Source organism: Salmo salar, chromosome ssa13 (genome assembly GCF_905237065.1).
Source record: "Salmo salar chromosome ssa13, Ssal_v3.1, whole genome shotgun sequence".
Classification (NCBI taxonomy): domain Eukaryota; kingdom Metazoa; phylum Chordata; class Actinopteri; order Salmoniformes; family Salmonidae; genus Salmo; species Salmo salar.
This window is the reverse complement of record NC_059454.1, coordinates 44,188,303-44,209,168: the sequence shown is the minus strand read 5'-3', so window position 1 is coordinate 44,209,168 and position 20,866 is coordinate 44,188,303. Positions and strand designations below refer to the sequence as shown.

General features: G+C 43.7%; 1 protein-coding gene across 2 annotated transcripts in view; it reads left to right on the top strand.

The window, feature by feature from the left end:
• dip2ba (disco-interacting protein 2 homolog Ba) overlaps positions 1–20,866 on the top strand; it is an 82,566-nt gene that overhangs the window by 27,957 nt on the left and 33,743 nt on the right. For both annotated transcript variants that reach the window (XM_014135744.2, XM_014135743.2), the window contains exons 2-4: positions 6,639–6,710; positions 19,767–19,946; positions 20,334–20,459. In XM_014135744.2, the coding sequence (XP_013991219.1) occupies positions 6,639–6,710; positions 19,767–19,946; positions 20,334–20,459 (378 nt within the window). The remainder of the gene's footprint in view (positions 1–6,638; positions 6,711–19,766; positions 19,947–20,333; positions 20,460–20,866) is intronic.

The following is a 20,866-nucleotide window of genomic DNA, read 5'->3' as shown; positions in this document are numbered from 1 at the left end:
AAAAGGGTATGGTTATAAAAGATTGCTTCTCCTCTATTACAGTAAAATAAAGTCCCAATGTGTTTTGGTGTCCAATTCTGTTGGACCAAACCTCAAATGCAAATGGGGGGTTGAAACCGCTTGTCAGAGAGGAAGATGTGATCTCAGGGGGAGGGGCTTGGTGTTTGTAAACCAGAAGAAGTGGCGAAGCGAGAGGTTTCACTGTCTAAAATCTGTCGAAAATAAGGCCAATGTGTTTCTATGGGCTTATTTTGGACCTAAGCTTGACTCCTGCCTTCCTGCCTTTGGTACAACAGCTCCCATTGTTAGGACGGAGACGCGTCCCCTCATTATATACCGATCTCTGGTGTAAATGGGAAGGTGAACACAGCACAGAGGAGCGAAGGAGACGAGACCAAAAATACAACTTGAAAACAAGCGAACATAAATGCTCATAAAAACGAAAAAAAAGAACAAAACCTTAATTCTTGCGATGCGTGCGTTTGGAATATCGCGCAAAAACATACATTCATATGAATTCGATATATTGCCCAGCCCTAACTGGTGCTGCTGTGCTGACACACATGGATCTGGTGGCCCGCCGTGCCACTGCATCGCTAGCTAATTCAGCACTCATTCTTCTAAACACTGTAAACCCCTCCCCGCATTAACTTGCTCCAGCGGTACACACACACACACTCCGCAGAATAGCATCACACACACCACAGAATAGCGTCAAACACTCACACACACTCCGCAGAATAGCATCACACACACCACAGAATAGCGTCAAACACTCACACACACACACTCTGCAGAATAGCATCACACACACCACAGAATAGCGTCAAACACTCACACACACACACTCCGCAGAATAGCATCACACACACCACAGAATAGCGTCAAACACTCACACACACACACTCCGCAGAATAGCATCACACACACACACACACTCCGCAGAATAGCATCACACACACACACCACAGAAAAGCACTGTTCTGCATGCGCACACACACTATCAGAATAGCATCTCACACATGCACATACACAGTTTGTCCAGTGAGCCAGTTGGCCCAGTCAGTTAAGAGACTGTTTTCCCATCAGCACATTCCTTTAGGTGGTGTCCCAAATGGCACCCTATTCCCTATATAGTGCACTACTTTTAACCAGAGCCCTATGTGCCCTAGTCAAAAGTGGTGCACTATTTCAGGAATAGGGTGCCATTTGGTGCACATTCCTGTAGTCTCAATAAACTGCGAACTGCTTTTGGCAAGGGGAGACAGGGTGGGGTAACGCTCATATCCTGCTCTTAGACCTATCACACACGCACGCTCACACACGTGCACACACACACACAAACATTTCTCAAAACATGCAACAGTTTTCCCAAAAGCATTATTTCTTCCTTTCTCTAATACACAAACTGTAGCAAGTGTTGCTCACAAACTGTTGGTGTGTGCAGACTTGACCAGGTCACGGCCCACTCTGTCTGCCCAGCTCCAACTCCAGGTCTGGGTGTCTGCTGCTGTCTGTGGTGGTGCTGTGTGGCGGTGCCAGTCTGTGCCTGTTGTTGTGTCCCACCCCATCACCAATACAGGCACCCCTCTGTCTCTCTGTGCTAATGACCCAACATCAGTCACAGTTCAGAGCTCATGCTTGGAGTAGGCCAGAACTCTCTCTCACACAATGGAGCTCCAGTCCACTACTCCTCACTAACATCAATCTACCACTTACTGTGGCAGAGCGTGGGGCCAGCTCCCTCTCTGTGTGTTTGTGTGTGAAAGACGGAAAGAGTGTGTTTGTCTGTAATGTAGGCCTTTGCGTACGTGGGTGGGTGTGTGTGTGTGTCCCTGTTTGTGTGTGTCTTGTAGTTGCTGTTTCCGTGCCAGATTTTCAGGCAGCGGTAACAGTGTGTGTATCCAGGCATGAACACATTGCTGAATACTGGGAGCCCCTACAGCACTCTGACACAGAATGAAAAAGCACTCAGAACTCTCTCTCTTTCTTTCTCTCTCCTCTCACTTTGTTGGTTTCTCTACCTATCACTCTGTTACGCTCCTTCTCTCTATCACTCTTTCTATTTTTCGCACTAGGTCGCTCTTTTTGTTACTCCTTCTCACTCCTGCAGTCACTTTCACTCTCTCCCTCTCCTTCTCCAATACACTGAGTCACTCTGTTGTTTTGAATTGAACTCTTGTGGCCCCTGCCCCTTTTCTCTGATGGACGTTGCAAATAATACTGTCCCCAAAAACAACCCACAGCAGTAGTTCTCTCATGTTTAGCCCTATGTCAACAGTTGTTGTTAGAGAGAGAGAGAGAGAGAGAATATGCCGGTGCCTTCAAGATGAAACACACCACCCCAGGCCCAGCAGCTTATCAAACACCTCCATCGGTCTCTCGCTCCCTCGCGTTATTTGTTCCTTCTCACTTCCCCAACCAGTTTCTCTCATTGCACGTTTATCTACCTCTAGTCTGGGCTGCAGCACACACCACCCCTGTCCCTCGATATGTCAATAAGGCTTTGAGGTGCCACTTGTTCTCACAAGTCAGTGGGAGTTGTAGTAGGAGGTGGTGTAGGGGTATAAAGCGTGCTCGCTCGCATACTCCCTTAACCTCTATGGGCTAGGTGGGACGCTTGTGTCCCACCTACTCAACAGCCAGTTGAATCCTGTGGCGCGTTATTCAAATACCTTAGAAATGCTATTACTTCAATTTTTCAAAAATATGACTATTTTACACCATTTTAAAGATAAGACTCTCGTTAATCTAACCACACTGTCCGATTTCAAAAAGGCTTTACAACGAAAGCAAAACATTAGATTATGTCAGCAGAGTACGCAGCCAGAAATAATCAGACACCCATTTTTCAAGCTAGCATATAATGTCACATAAACCCAAACCACAGCTAAATGTAGCGCTAACCTTTGATGATCTTCATCAGATGACAACCCTAGGACATTATGTTATACAATACATGCATGTTTTGTTCAATCAAGTTCATATTTATATCAAAAAACAGCTTTTTACATTAGCATGTGACTAGCATGTGACTAGCATTCCCACCGAAACACTGCCGGTGAATTTACTAAATTACTCACGATAAACGTTCACAAAAAACAATTATTTTAAGAATTATAGATACAGAACTCCTCTGCACTCGATATGTCCGATTTTAAAATAGCTTTTCGGTGAAAGCACATTTTGCAATATTCTCAGTAGATAGCCCGGCATCACAGGGCTAGCTATTTAGACACCCAGCAAGTTTAGCACTCATCAAAGTCAGATTTACTGTAAGAAAAATGTTATTACCTTTGTTGTCTTCGTCAGAATGCACTCCCAGGACTTCTACTTCAATAACAAATGTTGGTTTGGTCCAAAATAATCCATCGTTATATCCAAACAGCGGTGTTTTGTTCGTGCGTTCAAGACACTATCCTTAAGGGTAAATAAGGGTGGCGAGCATGGCGCAATTCGTGACAAAAAAATTCTAGATATTCCATTACCGTACTTCGAAGCATGTCAACCGCTGTTTAAAATCAATTTTTATGCCATTTTTCTCATAAAAAAGCGATAATATTCCGACCGGGAATCTGCGTTTAGGTAAACAGACAAAGGAAAAGAAAGCATTCGGTCGACGCGGGCACGCGCCTAAGCCCATAGTACTCTGTGGCCACTTGCCAAAAGCGATAAAGTGTTTCAGCCAGAGCCTGCCTCGATATCGTTCAGCTTTTTCCCGGGCTCTGAGAGCCTATGGAAGCCGTAGGAAGTGTCACGTTATTGCACAGATCCTGAGTCTTCAATAAAAAGAGCCAAGATGAAACACTACTTCTCAGACAGGCCACTTCCTGCTTGAAATCTTCTCAGGTTTTGGCCTGCCATATGAGTTCTGTTATACACAGACACCATTCAAACAGTTTTAGAAACTTTAGGGTGTTTTCTATCCAAAGCCAATAATTATATGCATATTCTAGTTACTGGGCAGGAGTAGTAACCAGATTAAATCGGGTACGTTTTTTATCCGGCTGTGTCAATACTGCCCCCTAGCCCTAACAGGTTAAAAAGTCGTTCGCTTGAAAAGGGGAAGAGCGGAAATAGTGCTGGGAATACTCAACTACGGCCAAACAAGGAAGTGATGACGACACCCAAACAACGAAGAGGCGTGCTGTAGAAATAATATGGTGTACACAGAGTGACGCTTGACTGGTGAGAAAATGGAAGTTGTGGGAATTGCCTGGGATCTGCTAAATTCACTTTACCTAGCAGCACATATAAAAGGCGAGAGAAGGAGAAGATAGTCAGTGCGACCAGTCAACAGAGAAGGAACAACGGAGGGGGGCGGAGTATGCCATGCTGGTCCAACAAATGCGCCCAATTGATGAGGAGCAACGTTTTGTGTACTTCAGGATGAATCGGCCTTTACATGCTAGTCTGTATATGATGCCAGGGCTGGAATTGTAGAGGTGCAGGTACTTCTGTACCTCCTCGACCAAGCGACGCTGCAAGTTGTTGTTGTCGTTCGCCATTTTGAATCCACACTAAGTTTCGGGCAGAATCGAGAAGAAGAGCCTCGATTTACCCGTACATTTGACGAATCACAAACGAAGGGGCGTAGACTTCGGTTCACGAAGTTCGACTTTGCTCAAGAAAAAAATGACGTGTGCACGAACAGCCCGAAAACAACCCTTACCAAAGACCAAAACCGTACATAATTCATGCACCAGCTGTTCCGAGCTGTTTCGGATGGAAGCATGCGGATGCCTTAAAGGGTAACTCTCAACCCCAATTTCAGCCTTTGCCCGTTATTACGATGGATGTAGCTATGAGTATAAACGTATAATCCTCATCGCCTATATGTTTTCTTTCTTCGTAAAAGCACGTATGAAACAGTAAGCAGAAACTTTGAATTTGGTCATATGTGGAAATGTGCCTTAATGCTTTTTAAAAACAAATGTTGTGATACGTCAGTTGTCTAGTCAAGGAAGCGTCATGCAAAATATTTTGGCACACCCCACTTATCAAGACCATTGCCAAATAAGGCGCGCTGTCACTTGCTTTATAGTTAGCTTTGAGGTGGTACCACCCAGCACATCTAGAAGGGAGTGGATTTCATGCCGAACCCCTCCCTTGAGATGACTGAGAGGTTCTACATCACGATTTCAATGCTAGAGTTGAACCATTAGGGGCAAAAATAGCTAGATTTCCTTCTAAAATATCAAAATACATCACTTTTGCTACAAACTGTCAAAATGAAGACCAGAATTGACGTTTCACTATAACTAAGCCTAAAACATCGGAGTTTCTATAAAAAAAGAAAGAAATCATGACAGTTACTCTTTTAAGGGAGGTTTAGGAGGAATGGGATGCCGAGATACAGACCCCCAGGCCTCCTCTCTACTCCACTTGACTCTTATCTCTCCCTGTGACGCTATCGCTGGTCACAGATAAGGGGATGTGTGCAAGCGTGCGTGCCTGCCTGCGTGTCCGTGCGCGTGTGTTTTGGGGGAGCCTAGGGAGTGTTTGGACTTTGCTCTTTGCAGTTGCGGGGGGGCTGGGCCAAACGCTCTCCCCCTCCTCTACCCCCACACCCCCCTAGAGAATGAAGAAGAGGGGAAAAGAGGAGAGGGGGGTGTGGGGGGAGTTGGGTTCCATGTGAAACTACCTCACATTGCTTCCTCTTTGCTTTTTTTGCCATGGCTACAATCCCAAATGGCACCCGAGGGCCCATAAGTAGTGCCCTATATATAGTAGGGAATAGGGTGCCATTTGAGATGCAAGCCATGTCCATGTTTACTATTCTGTGGCTCGATTTGCTTACTTTGGTATTGTTCTCTGGTGGGAGGCTATAACTGTAGCTGTAAGAATTTTTGTTAGTTCCTTGGCCTGCCCTGGGGTTTGTGTGCTCTTGTCATATTTGTCCACTAAGGATGGGAAAACGATAATCTTATCTAATCCTTTTTACTCAATATTATTATTCATTATTCACTGTGTGTTTATTCCTCATGTCACTATTTTTATATTTGTTCTTTTTTTTTAAACTCTGCATTGTTGGATAAGGACCCAGAAGTAAGAGTTTCACTGTTAGTCTACACCTGTTGTTTTACGACGCATGTGACAAATGAACATTAGTTTCTGTTTGCAGTGAGCCACAGGACATGTGACACTGTACCCGAAGCTGACAGAATCTCCCCTGGAAGGTTTTTTTGAAGTGTGTTAGGATGCCTGAGAGTGGTTGAGCAGTTAAGGTTGCTGCCCTCGGCACCTAGGCAATCCCCTGTCTACATGGGATCAAATCCCGGTCCCAACACACTTCTCTGTCCTCTATCGGTCTCCCTCCTTATTTCATGTTTCTCCCTGTTAATAAAACTGGAAAGATACAGGGGGGTGGGGTGATGACCGGCATGTGCATGTCTGTAATCAGAGACTTTAGAGTTAGTGTTCTCTCAATCTTGATGCCCTATATCTTAATTGATTGTAATATTGTTTTTATCAATCAATCAAGGCCTAATACTCAAACCCCAGACAGTCAGAGCCTGTGTGTGTGTGTGTGTGTGTGTGTGTGTGTGGGGGGGGATTGATTGAGTGATTGATTGATGGTAGTGTGTGGTGACTGACTGGTGACTAACGTGGCTGTGTCCTGTTCTCTTCTCTGCTAGGTGACATCACACAGAAGGGCTATGAGAAGAAACGAGCCAAGCTGCTGGCCCCTTTCCTCCCTCAGATCACCAGTAAGTACAGGCCTTTCTCTTCTCTCCTTCCTCTTCTCTTTTCATATTCCTCAGTAAGACACATCTCCCTCTCTTACCTTTTTCTTTCTGTCCCTTTTGTCGTTGTCCTTTTATATATTCTTCATACTACATCTCCTCTCTCGTCTTTTCAGTCCCTTCTCCTCCTCATCCCGCTCTACCATTGTCTTCCTCCTCATTGCTCTCTTCTTTTCTGACCTCTTGATATTTGTCATCCACGCGCAGATGACATAGCAGCAGAGAGAACAAGACATGACTATCTGTTTTCAGCCTAACCCCAGACTCAAACAAATGCCTTTTCAATCCAACTGACAGCCATGACCAAACTCATCATCTAAGTCCGTTTTGTGCCAACAAGTAATTTTTATGGGGAAAGAATGCACAGATAAACCAAAACTGTTCCACAAATAGTGGGTTACTGAACTGACTTCCCTATGATTGTTTTTCCACTATATCTGTTTTTGACCTCCCTCTGTCTGTGTGTTCCTATGGCGATGGGAGAGTTTATGGCTCTCTGCTGCACTCTAGTGGTGGATGACGGAACAGCTGCACTGCTGCTCAAACGAAGTACAATGGTGGATGCTTAGTGAGATCCTTCAGACGACCCTGCCCTAAACCCTTACTCTAAACATAAGCCGGTACCTAACCTTAACCGTTTTAAATTTCAAACGAGGACATGGTTAATATAAATCTAGCTGTTTTTTCTATACATTGGCAGGACAGAACGGCAGCATCTCATAAACCCAAGGGGGGGGGATATGTGTCTCTTTGTTAACAGCGGGTAATCTCTAATATTAAAAGTAAGAGGTTCTGCTCGCCTGAGTTACAATGCCTCATGATAAACTGTAGACCATACTATTTACAAGAGATCTATATTTTTCATAGCTACTTACCACCACAAACTGATGCTGGCACTAAGAGCGCACTCAACGAGCTGTGTAGGGCCATAGGTAAACAACAAAATGCTCACCCAGAAGCGAAGCACCTAGTGGCCAGTGATTTAATGCAGAAAAAATGAAATCCATCTTACCTAATTTCTACCAGCATGTCACCTGTGCAACTACAAGGGAAAAAACGATATCACCTTTACTGCACACACAGAGATACATACAAATCTCTCCCTCGCACTCCATTTCGCAAATCTGACATTAACTCTATCCTCCTGATTCCTGCTTACAAGCAAAAACTCAAACCGGAAGTACCAGTGACACTCAATACGGAAGTGGTCCGATGAAGCGGATACTAAGTGACAGGATTGTTTCACTAGCACAGACTGGAATATGTTCCAGGATTCATTCGATGGCACTGAGGAGTTTACCACGTCAGTCACCGGCTTCATAATTAAGAGAATATACTTAAATTCCCATCCGATGATAACCCCACCCACTTTGCCAAAGCACAGCCCCACACCACTAGAGGGATATCTTCAACCACCAACTTACCATCCTGAGACAAGGCCGAGTATAGCCCACAAAGATCTCCGGCACAACCCAAGGGGGGGGCGCCAACCCAGACAGGAAGGCCACGTCAGTGACTCAACCCACTCAAGTGACGCACCCCTCCTAGGGACGGCATGGAAGAGCACCAGTAAGCCAGTGACTCGGCCCCTGTAATAGGGTTAGAGGCAGAGAATCCCAGTGGAGAGAGGGGAACCGGCCAGGCAGAGACAGCAAGGGCGGTTCGTTGCTCCAGAGCCTTTCCATTCACCTTCACACTCCTGGGCCAGACTACACTCAATCATAGGACCCACTGAAGAGATGAGTCTTCAATAAAGACTTAAAGGTTGAGACCGAGTCTGCGTCTCTCACATGGGTAGGCAGACCATTCCATAAAAATTGAGCTCTATAGGAGAAAGCTCTGCCAAATTCTAGGGACAATTAGGAGGCCTGCGTCTTGTGACCGTAGCGTACGTGTAGGTATGTACGGCAGGACCAAATCGGAAGATGGGTAGGAGCAAGCCCATGTAGTGCTTTGTAGGTTAGCAGTAAAACCTTGAAATCAGCCCTAGCCTTAACAGGAAGCCAGTGTAGGGAGGCTAGCACTGGAGTAATATGATCACATTTTGGGGTTCTAGTCAGGATTCTAGCAGCCGTATTTAGCACTAACTGAAGTTTATTTTGTGCTTTATCCGAGTAGCCGGAAAGTAGAGCGTTGCAGTAGTCTAACCTAGAAGTAACAAAAGCATGGATTAATTTTTCCTGCATCAATTTTAGACAGAACATTTCTGATCTTTGCAATGTTACGCAGATGGAAAAAAGTTGTCCTTGAAACAATCTTGATATGTTCGTCAAAAGAGAGATCAGGGTCCAGAGTAACGCCGAGGTCCTTCACAGTTTTATTTGAAACGACTGTACAACCATCAAGATTAATTGTCAGATTCAACAGAAGATCTCTTTGTTTCTTGGGACCTAGAACAAGCATCTCTGTTTTGTCCGAGTTTAAAAGTAGAACGTTTGCAGCCATCCACTTCCTTATGTGGTGATCGACGGTATCAAAAGCAGCACTAAGGTCTAGGAGCACGAGGACCGATGCAGAGCCTCGGTCTGACACCATTTAAAGGTCATTTACCACCTTCACAAGTGCAGTCTCAGTGCTATGATGGGGTCTAAAACTAGACTGAAGCATTTCCTATACATTGTTTGTCTTCAGGAAGGCAGTGAGTTGCTGCGCAACAGCTTTTTCTAACATTTTTGAGAGGAATGGGAGATTCGATATAGGCCTATAGTTTTTTATATTTTCTGGGTCAAGGTTTGGCTTTTTCAAGAGGGGCTTTATTACTGACACTTTTAGTGAGTTTGGTACACATCCGGTGGATAGAGAGCTGTTTATTATGTTCAACATAGGATGGCCAAGCACAGGAAGCAGCTCTTTCAGTAGTTTAGTTGGAATAGGGTCCAGTATGCAGCTTGAAGATTTAGTGGCCATGATTATTTTCATCATTATGTCAAGAGATATAGTACTAAAACACTTGAGTGTCTCCCTTGATCCTAGGTCCTGGCAGAGTTGTGCAGACTCAGGACAACTGAGCTTTGGAGGAATACGCAGATTTAAAGAGGGGTCCATAATTTGCTTTCAAATGATCATGATCTTTTCCTCAAAGAAGTTAATGAATTTGATACTGCTGAAGTGAAAGCCATCCTCTCTTGGGGAATGCTGCTTTTTAGTTAGCTTTGCGACAGTATCAAAAATACATTTAGGATTATTCTTATTTTCCTCAATTAGGTTGGGAAAATAGGATGATCGAGCAGCAGTGATTTTTGTCCTCTGACGTCCTTGGGTAGGCAGAGGGAGTCGAGGAATCTTTGGGTTGTTTGAGAATTTATAGCACGACTTTTGATGCTCCTTGGTTGGGGTCTGAGCAGATTATTTGTTGCGATTGCAAACGTAATAAAATGGTGGTCCGATAGTCCAGGATTATGAGGAAAAACATTAAAATCCACAACATTTATTCCACGGGACAAAACTAGGTCCAGAGTATGACTGTGGCAGTGAGTAGGTCCGGAGACATGTTGGACAAAACCCACTGAGTCGATGATGGCTCCGAAAGCCTTTTGGAGTGGGTCTGTGGACTTTTCCATGTGAATATTAAAGTCACCAAAAATGTGAATATTATCTGCTATGACTACAAGGTCCGATAGGAATTCAGGGAACTCAGTGAAGAACGCTGTATATGGCCCAGGAGGCCTGTAAACAGTAGCTATAAAAAGTGATTGAGTAGCTGCATAGATTTCATGACTAGAAGCTCAAAAGACGAAAACGTCGTTTTTTTGTTTTTGTTTCCACAAATTTCTTGTTAACAAACTATAGTTTTGGCAAGTCGGTTAGGACATCTACTTTGTGCATGACACAAGTAATTTTTCCAACAATTGTTTAGACAGATTATTTCACTTATAATTCGCTGTATCACAATTCCAGTGAGTCAGAAGTCTACATATACTAAGTTGACTGTGCCTTTAAACAGCTTAGAAAATTCCAGAAAATTATGTCATGGCTGTAGAAGCTTCTGATAGGCTAGTTGACATAATTTGAGTCAATTGGAAGTGTACCTGTGGATGTATTTCAAGGCCTACCTTCAAACTCAGTGCCTCTTTGCTTGACATCATGGAAAAATCTAAATCAGCCAAGACCTCAGAAAAACAATTGTAGACCTCCACAAGTCTGGTTCGTCCTTGGGAGCAATTTACAAACGCCTGAAGGTACCATGTTCATCTGTACAAACAATCGTACGCAAGTATAAACACTATGGGACCACGCAGCTGTCATACCGCTCAGGAAGGAGACACGTTCTGTCTCCTAGAGATGAACGTACTTTGGTGTGAAAGTGCAAATCAATCCCAGAACAGCAACAAAGGACCTTGTGAAGATGCTGGAGGAAACAGGTACAAAAGTATCTATATCCACAGTAAAACAAGTCCTATATCGACATAACCTGAAAGACCGCTCAGCAAGGAGAAGGCACTGCTCCAAAACCGCCAATAAAAAAAACAGACTACAGTTTGCAACTGCACATGGGGACAAAGATCATACTTTTTGGAGAAATATCCTCTGGTCTGATGAAACAAAAATAGAACTGTTTGACCAAAATGACCATTGTTATGTCTGGAGGAAAAATGGGGGAGGCTTGCAAGCCAAAGAACACCATCCCAACCGTGAAGCACGGGGGTGGCAGTATCATGTTGTGGGGGTGCTTTGCTGCAAGAGGGACTGGTGCACTTCACAAAATAGATGGCATCATGAGACAGGAAAATTATGTGGCTATATTGAAGCAACATCTCAAGACATCAGTCAGGAAGTTAAAGCTTGGTTGCAAATGGGTCTTCCAAATGGACAAGGACCACAAGCATACTTCCAAAATTGTGGCAAAATGGCTTAAGGACAACAAACTCAAGGTATTGGAGTGGCCATCACAAAGCCCTGACCTCAATCCCATAGAACATTTGAGGGCAGAACTGAAAAAGTGTGTGCGAGCAGTTACACCAGCTCTGTCAGGAGTAATGGGCCAAAATTCATCCAACTTATTGTGGGAAGCTTGTGGAAGGCTACCCAAAACGTTTGACCCAAGTTAAACAATTTAAAGGCAATGCTACCAAATACTAATTGAGTGTATGTAAACTTCTGACCCACTGGGAATGTGATGAAAGAAATAAAAGCTAAAATATATAATTCTCTACTATTATTCTGACATTTCGCATTCTTAAAATAAAGTGGTGATCCTAACTGACCTAAGACAGGGAATTATTACTTGGATTAAATGTCAGGAGTTGTGAAAAACTGAGTTTAAATGTATTTAGCCAAGGTGTATGTAAACTTCCAACTTCAACTGTACATATCCCAACAAGAAGCCATGGATTACAGACATCTGCACTGAGCTAAAGGCTAGAGCTGCCGCTTTCAAGGAGCGGGAGACTAACCCGGACGCTTATACTACACTGTCTCTGACACTCATTGGATGTGGCAGGGCTTGCAAACTATCACGGATTACAACGGGAAACCCAGCAACGAGCTGCCCAATGATACGAGCCTACCAGACGAGCTAAGCTCCACACTGCCCTTTCCCACTTGGACAAAAGGAACACCTATGTGAGAATCCTGTTCATTGACTACAGCCCCACGTTCAACACCATCGTGCCCTTGAAGCGCATCATTAAACTAAGGTCCCTGGAACTGAACACCTCCACCTGCAACTGGATCCTGGACTTCCTGACGTGACACCCCCAGGTGGTGAGGATAGGCAACAACACATCCGCCACACTGACCCTCAACACAGGGGCCCCTCAGGGGTGCATGCTTAATCGCCTTTTGTACTCCTTGGTCATACTGGCCGAGCACGACTCCAACACCATTATTAAGTTTACAGACGGCGGAATGCCTGATCACCGACGACGATGAGACAGCCTATACGGAGGAGATCAGAGACCTGGCAGTGTGGTGACAGAACAACAACCTCTCCCTCAACATCAGTAAGACAAAGGAGCTGATCGTAGACTACAGGAAACGGAGGACTGAGCACGCCTCATTCACATCGACCGGGCTGTAGTAGAGCGTGTCGAGAGCTTCAAGTTCCTCAATGTCCACATCACTCAGAATCTATCATGGTCCAAGCACACCAACAAAGTTCCCCCTCAGGAGGCTGAAAAGATTTGGCATGGGACCTCAGATCCTTAATAGGTTCTACAGCTGCACCATTGAGCATCTTGAATGACTGCATCACCACTTGGTATGGCAACTTTTTGGAATCCGACTGCAAGGCACTACAGTGGGTAGCGCGTACGGCCCAGTACATCACTGGAGTCAAGCTCCCTGACATCTAGGACCTCTATACCAGGCGGTGTCAGAGGAAGGCCCCAAAAATGGTCAAATACTCAAGCCACCCAAGCCCCACACTGTTCTCTCTGCTACCGCATGGCAAGTGGTACCAATGCACCAAGTCTATAACCAACAGGACCCTGAACAGCTTCTAACCCCAAGACTTGTAAAAACAGACAGCTAAAAAGCTAATCAAATGGCTACCTTTTATTAAGCCTTTTTTGCACTAACTCTCTTGCACTGACTCTGCACACACTGGACTCTACCTACACACTCACACATGCTTACACTGGCAACCAAACACACACACACACACACACACACACACACACACACACACACACACACACACACACACACACACACACACACACACACACACATTATATGTACACTGTGGCCACATACACACTCACATTCACACTTTCACATTGACCACTTATGCTGCTACTACTACTGTCTATCCTGTTGCCTTGTCACTTTACCCCTACCTTCTGTATATGTACAGTACGTAGCTACCTCAATTACCTTGTACCCCTGCACATCGACTCGATACTGATACCCTGTATACAGTGCATTATAAAAGTATTCAGACCCTTTCACTTTTTCCACATTTTGTTACGTTACAGCTTTATTCTAAAATGGATTAAATAAAAGCATTTCCTCTTCAATCTACACACAAGACCCCATAATGGCATAGCGAAAACAGTTTTTAAATTTTATGTGCAAATGTATAATTTATTTAAAAACAGACCTTATTTACATAAGTATTCAGACCCTTTGCTATGAGACTCGGAATTGAGCTCAGTTCCATCCTGTTTCCAATGATCATCCTTGAGATGTGTCAGCAACTTGATTGGAGTCCACCTGTGGTCAATTCAATTGATTGGACATGATTTGGAAAGGCACACACCTGTCTACACAAGGTCCCACAGTTGGCAGTGCATGTGCAATTCCTTCGACCTCATGGCTTGGTTTTTGCTCTAACGTTCACTGTCAACTGTGGGACCTTTATATAGACAGGTGTGTGCCTTTCCAAATCATCTCCAACTATTTGAATTTACCACAGGTGGACTCCAATCAAGTTATAGAAACATCTTAAGGATGATCAATGGAAACAGGATGTGCCTGAGCTCAATTTCAAGTGCACTATCGCTATCATAGGGAAGAGAATAATTATCTCTGTTCCCCTCCCGTGCTACCGAAAGGGTTCGGAACATTTCAACCAATTCATTGCCCTGAATGAGTATTTGAAGAAACTTATCAACGACAGGAATGTCTCTTTTTGTGACAACCTTTGATTTGCTGTGGGAGCAACCAGCACTTTTTAAAAGAGATGGGATTCACCCTAACCTCAGGGGTTCCAGTATTATTTCCCGCAACATGGCAAACTGTTTTAGGGATAGACGCACCTGGTCTGTTAGTGCTCCAGTTCTCCCTGTCAAAATAAGCAAGACAGGTCTTGGAAAGCATGTCAACTCCTGTAGAAATGGCACTATGAGTAACTTAATTTATGTTTCTTTAACTCTGCCTTCTAGTGAGTTTATACAAACTGTTATCTCCTACCATTCTGATAGATTGGAGGCTGTCAGAAAATGTGGTTGTAATGTTAATCATTTGGTTGTTATTCCATTGGTTACCTCAAGGCAGATGCCCCAGACTCATTGAACATGGTGCTTTTAAATGTTAGAGCAATCACAATTTTTTATTTTTATTTAACTAGGCTACTCAGTTAACCTCTATGGGCGTCCCACCTACTCAACAGCCAGTTGAATCCTGTGGCGCGTTATTCAAATACCTTAGAAATGCTATTACTTCAATTTTTCAAAAATATGACTATTTTACACCATTTTAAAGATAAGACTCTCGTTAATCTAACCACACTGTCCGATTTCAAAAAGGCTTTACAACGAAAGCAAAACATTAGATTATGTCAGCAGAGTACCCAGCCAGAAATAATCAGACACCCATTTTTCAAGCTAGCATATAATGTCACATAAACCCAAACCACAGCTAAATGTAGCACTAACCTTTGATGATCTTCATCAGATGACAACCCTAGGACATTATGTTATACAATACATGCATGTTTTGTTCAATCAAGTTCATATTTATATCAAAAACCAGCTTTTTACATTAGCATGTGACTAGCATGTGACTAGCATTCCCACCGAACACTGCCGGTGAATTTACTAAATTACTCACGATAAACGTTCACAAAAAGCATAACAATTATTTTAAGAATTATAGATACAGAACTCCTCTGCACTCGATATGTCCGATTTTAAAATAGCTTTTCGGTGAAAGCAACATTTTGCAATATTCTCAGTAGATAGCCCGGCATCACAGGGCTAGCTATTTAGACACCCAGCAAGTTTAGCACTCATCAAAGTCAGATTTACTATAAGAAAAATGTTATTACCTTTGTTGTCTTCGTCAGAATGCACTCCCAGGACTTCTACTTCAATAACAAATGTTGGTTTGGTCCAAAATAATCCATCGTTATATCCAAACAGCGGTGTTTTGTTCGTGCGTTCAAGACACTATCCTTAAGGGTAAATAAGGGTGGCGAGCATGGCGCAATTCGTGACAAAAAAATTCTAAATATTCCATTACCGTACTTCGAAGCATGTCAACCGCTGTTTAAAATCCATTTTTATGCCATTTTTCTCATAAAAAAAGCGATAATATTCCGACTGGGAATCTGCGTTTAGGTAAACAGACAAAGGAAAAGAAAGCATTCGGTCGACGCGGGCACACGCCTAAGCCCATAGTACTCTGAGTGGCCACTTGCCAAAAGCGATAAAGTGTTTCAGCCAGAGCCTGCCTCGATATCGTTCAGCTTTTTCCCGGGCTCTGAGAGCCTATGGAAGCCGTAGGAAGTGTCACGTTATTGCACAGATCCTGAGTCTTCAATAAAAAGAGCCAAGATGAAACACTACTTCTCAGACAGGCCACTTCCTGCTTGAAATCTTCTCAGGTTTTGGCCTGCCATATGAGTTCTGTTATACACAGACACCATTCAAACAGTTTTAGAAACTTTAGGGTGTTTTCTATCCAAAGCCAATAATTATATGCATATTCTAGTTACTGGGCAGGAGTAGTAACCAGATTAAATCGGGTACGTTTTTTTATCCGGCTGTGTCAATACTGCCCCCTAGCCCTAACAGGTTTAAGAACAAATTCTCATTTACAATGATGACCTTGGAACAGTGGGTTAACTGCCTTGTTCAGGGGCAGAACGACAGATTTTTACCTTGTCAGCTCAGGGATTCGATCCAGCAACCTTTCGGTTACTGGCCCAACACTCTAACCACTAGGCTACCTGCTGCCCTATACTCTATCAGAAAAGGGAAAAGGGGAGGGGCGACAGCCTCTATTTTTACTAATGCTTTCAGGTGTAAGGACATTTCATTTGGCTACTTTGGGTCTTTTGAGCATCATGATATACTGTTTAAATGTCAGCCACCAGTGCTGGCCATAACCCTGTGTAGGCCACCAAAGCACTGCCCCACTTTCTTCACTGATTTATCTGAGCTATTGTCTATAGTCCTTCAGAACTATGAAAAAATCAATGTGTTGGGCGATTGTAATATTCATAAGACTGCTGAACAGTTAATCAAATGGCCACCGAAATATTAAATTGACCTGCCCCCTCCCCCATTTGTTTTGTACAAATTGACCTGCCCCCCACCCCATTTGTTTTGTACACTGCTGCTTCTCGCTGTTTATTATCTATGCTTAGTCACTTCACCCCTACCTCCATGTACCAATTACCTCTAATCTGTACCCCCGCACACTGACTCAGTACCTGTACCCCCTGTATATATCCCCGTTATTGTTGTCTTATTGTGTTACTTTTTATTATTTTCTTACTTTAGTTTATTTGCTAAATATTTTCTTAACTCTTCTTGAACTGCACTTGTTGTATTTGGCGCATGTGAGAATGTTTGATTTGATTTATTTTCCCTGGTTGACACAGACATGCTCAGGAAAGTGATATCACAACTTAAGCCTTCTACCTGCCTTCTTGATCCTATCCACACCACCGTCTTCAAAATAGTTTTTAATTGCATATCTGAAGAATTACAAGCTATTGTTAATCACTCCGTGTTCACAGGCACTTTCCCCACTGCACTAAAAACTGCTATGGTGAAACCCCTTCTGAAGAAAAGGCATCTAGATTATTCAACTCTTAGCAATTTTTGGCCAAAATCCAACCTTCCATTCTTAAGCAAAATTCTGGAGAAATTGGTGTTCAAACAGTTCCATATTTTTTTTTTAGTGCCAAATGTATTTTTGAAAAATTCCAATCCGGTTTTTGTGCGCACCACAGCCTTAGTTAAAGTGGTAAAGGATCTTAGAGCCAACACAGATGCCAAACAGCTCTCTGGCCTTTTACTCTTAGATTTAAGTGCTGCATTCGACACTGTTGACCATGATGTCCTTCTGGACAGACTGGAGAGGTGGGTTGGCCTAGGTCCAGTTCTACATTGGTTTAGGACCTATTTAACCGGTCAAGAGTTTTTTAGGTCACCCTTGGTGAACATAACTCAGAGAAAATACAGCTTCCTCCAGCTAAATCAAGACAATGCCGACGTACTTATTGTTGGAGTCAAAGCACAAAGAGAGAATCTAGCCGCACATTTTAATTCACGGGCAACAGAGATAAAACACCAGGTAAAAAAGCTAGGTGTTATTTTAGATTCTGAACCAAATTTCGAATCGCACATTAGGAATGTAACCAAAATTGTTTTCTAACACCCGAGGAACATTTCCAAGCTGCGGTCGTTTCTCTCTCCGGCTGATACAGATAGACTAATCCATGCTTTTATTACAAGCAGGCTTGAATACTGTAATACTCTCCTGTCTGGTCTATCCAAGAAAGCCATTGTTCAACTGTAAAGCATACAGAATGTTGCAGCACGGGTACTGACCAAGACCACATGGAGAGCACACTTTACACCGGTTTTAAGGTCTCTGTACTGGCTGCCTGTGAGTTTTTTTTTTGAATTTCATTTTAAGACTATTATATATATATATTTTTTAAATCAATCCACAACTGTGCACCTCAATACATGTCAGACATGCTTTTAAGTTAAGCACCCAGTTGGTCCCTCAGGTCCTCTGGCACTAGCCTTTTAACTATCCCAAAGCCTCGGACCAAGAGGCATGGAGAGGCAGCCTTTAGTTATTATGCCCCCAGCCTCTGGAATAGCCTGCCAGAGAGCCTGAGGGGGCTGAAACTGGACATTTTAGAAGGAGATCTTAAAACTTTTTTATTTTCTTTAGAGTGCTTTTTAGTAGTTCAGTTTGTCATTCTTTCGTTTTTTATCTTATGTTTGTTGTATAGTAAATGTTTCAGCTTTTATTTTATTTCTTTTAAAGCACATTGAGTTCCATTCCATGTCTGAAATGTGCTGTGTAAATAAAGCTTGATTTGATGACCAAAAGTATGTGGACACCTGTTGCTATAACAGCCTCCACTCTTCTGGGAAGGCTTTCCATTAGATGTTGGAACATTACTGTGGGGACTTGCTTCCATTCAGCCACAAGAGCATTAGTGAGGGTTGGGCACTGATGTTGGGCGATTAGGCCTGGCTCGCAGTCGGCGTTCCAATTCATCCCAAAGGTGTTTGATGGAGTTAAGGTCAGGGCTCTGTGCAAGCCAGTCAAGTTCTTCCACACCGATCTAGACAAACAATTTCTTTATGAACCTCGCTTTGTGCACAGGGCCATTGTCATGCTGAAAAAGGAAGGGGCCTTACCCAAACTGTTGCCACATAGTTGGAAGCACAGAATCATCTAGAATGTCATTGTATGCTGTCGTGTTAAGATTTCTCTTCACTTGAACTAAGGGGCCTAGCCCGAACCATGAAAAACAGCCCTAGACCATTATTCTTCCTCCACCAAACTTTACAGTTGGCACTATGCATTGAGGCAAGTAGCGTTCTCCTGGCATCCGCCAAACCCAGATTAGTCAGTCGGACTGCCAGATGGTGAAGTGTGATTCATCACTTCAGAGAACACATTTCCATTGCTCCGGAGTCCAATGGCGGCAAGCTTTACACCACTCCAGACAACGCTTGATATTGGGCATGGTGATCTTAAGCTTGTGTGCCACTGCTCAGCCACGGAAACCCATTTCATGAAGCTCCCGATGATCAGTTATTGTGCTGACGTTGCTTCCAGAGGCAGTTTGGAACTCTGTAGTGAGTGCTGCAACCGAGGACAGACCATTTTTACGCATTACACACTTCAGAACTTGGCGGTCCTGTTCTGTGAACTTGTGTTGCCTACCACTTTGTGGCTGAGCCGTTGTTGCTCGTAGATGTTTCCACTTCACAATAACAGAACTTACAGTTGACCGGGACAGCTCTAGCAGGGCAGAAATTTGACAAACTTGACTTGTTGGAAAGGTGGCATCCTATGACGGTGCCACGTTGAAAGTCACTGAGCTCTTCATTAAGGCCATTCTACTGCCAATGTTTGTCTATGGCGATTGTATGGCTGTTAGCTTGATTTTATACACCTGTCAGCAACGTGTGTGGCTGAAATAGGCGAATCCACTAATTTGAAGAGATGTCCACATACTTTTTTGTATATATAGTGTATTTTGTGAATCATCCTTAAGTTTGAAAAAAAATGTATATGATTTTTGGCCATATCGCCCAGCCATAGTATGTGTGTTAGAGCTAGGTGCTGAGTATCTCCTCGTTCCTCTCTGTCCAGGTGTGGATCTGCCTCTCCCAGACGTCCAGCAGCAGTCGTCCTCCGGCCCTACCAGTGGTGAGCCCAGCCCTGCCAGCTCTGACCGTAGCCCTGCCAGTCCTGAGGCCTCTGGCCCCTCTTCTTCCTCCGGGGGCCGCAGAAACCGCAGCGGGGGGGCAAGGGATGACCGCTACAGATCAGGTACAGACACACATTCATACATCACAGATTCAGATTCCGAAAACGTTAATGTCCTCAATGAGGCCATTCATTTAGCAGCAAACACAGTACATTCAGAGGAAATTACAGATTTAAAAGCAACAACATAGCAAAGGATATTTACATGGGAAGTAGACTAAGTCCAATTTCATAAAAATGACACAGACCTCTAACATGCATGGCACCACAGTAGAAGTGGGATGTGTGGGAGCTGCTGCCTTGCTTAGGGATAGTGTTTGGTTCTGATTGTGACAGAGGAGTCTAGTGGACCACAGTTGGTGCAGTGACTGACCTACTTTTTCCATTCCTCGTCCCTGTTTTTTGGTCTGTCCAGATCTTGCTCTCATTCTTTCTCACCCTCTCTGTCAGATATCCACACGGAGGCGGTGCAGGCAGCGTTGGCCAAACACAAGGAGGAGAAGATGGCACTGCCCATGCCCACCAAGCGCCGCTCAGCCTTCGTCCAGTCACCAGTAGACAACTGCACCCCTCCAGGTCACTACCATAGAGATCAAACTATGTTCTATGCTTGAGGGTTGAGGTCAATTCCATTTCAATTCCACACAATTCAGGAAGTACACTGAAATTCCAATTCTCTTCAATGCTTTTCAATGAGGAGATTTTAGAATTGGAATTTGGTTTAGTTTGTGAATTGAATTGAAATGGAATTGACCCCAACCCTGACATGTTTGAGTAGTACACTGTAGTGGTCAATAACTAACCCTGGTCCCGGAGAGCTAAAATACAGGGTGCGCGCTGTGCAGGCTTTAGTTCCAGCCCAGCACTAACACACCTGATTCAGCATATTCAAAGTCTAGATGTTCAGTAACTGGACAACCTTTGATGAGTTGATTCAGGTGTGGGTTGGAACAAAATCCTGCATACCCTGTAGCTCATCATCA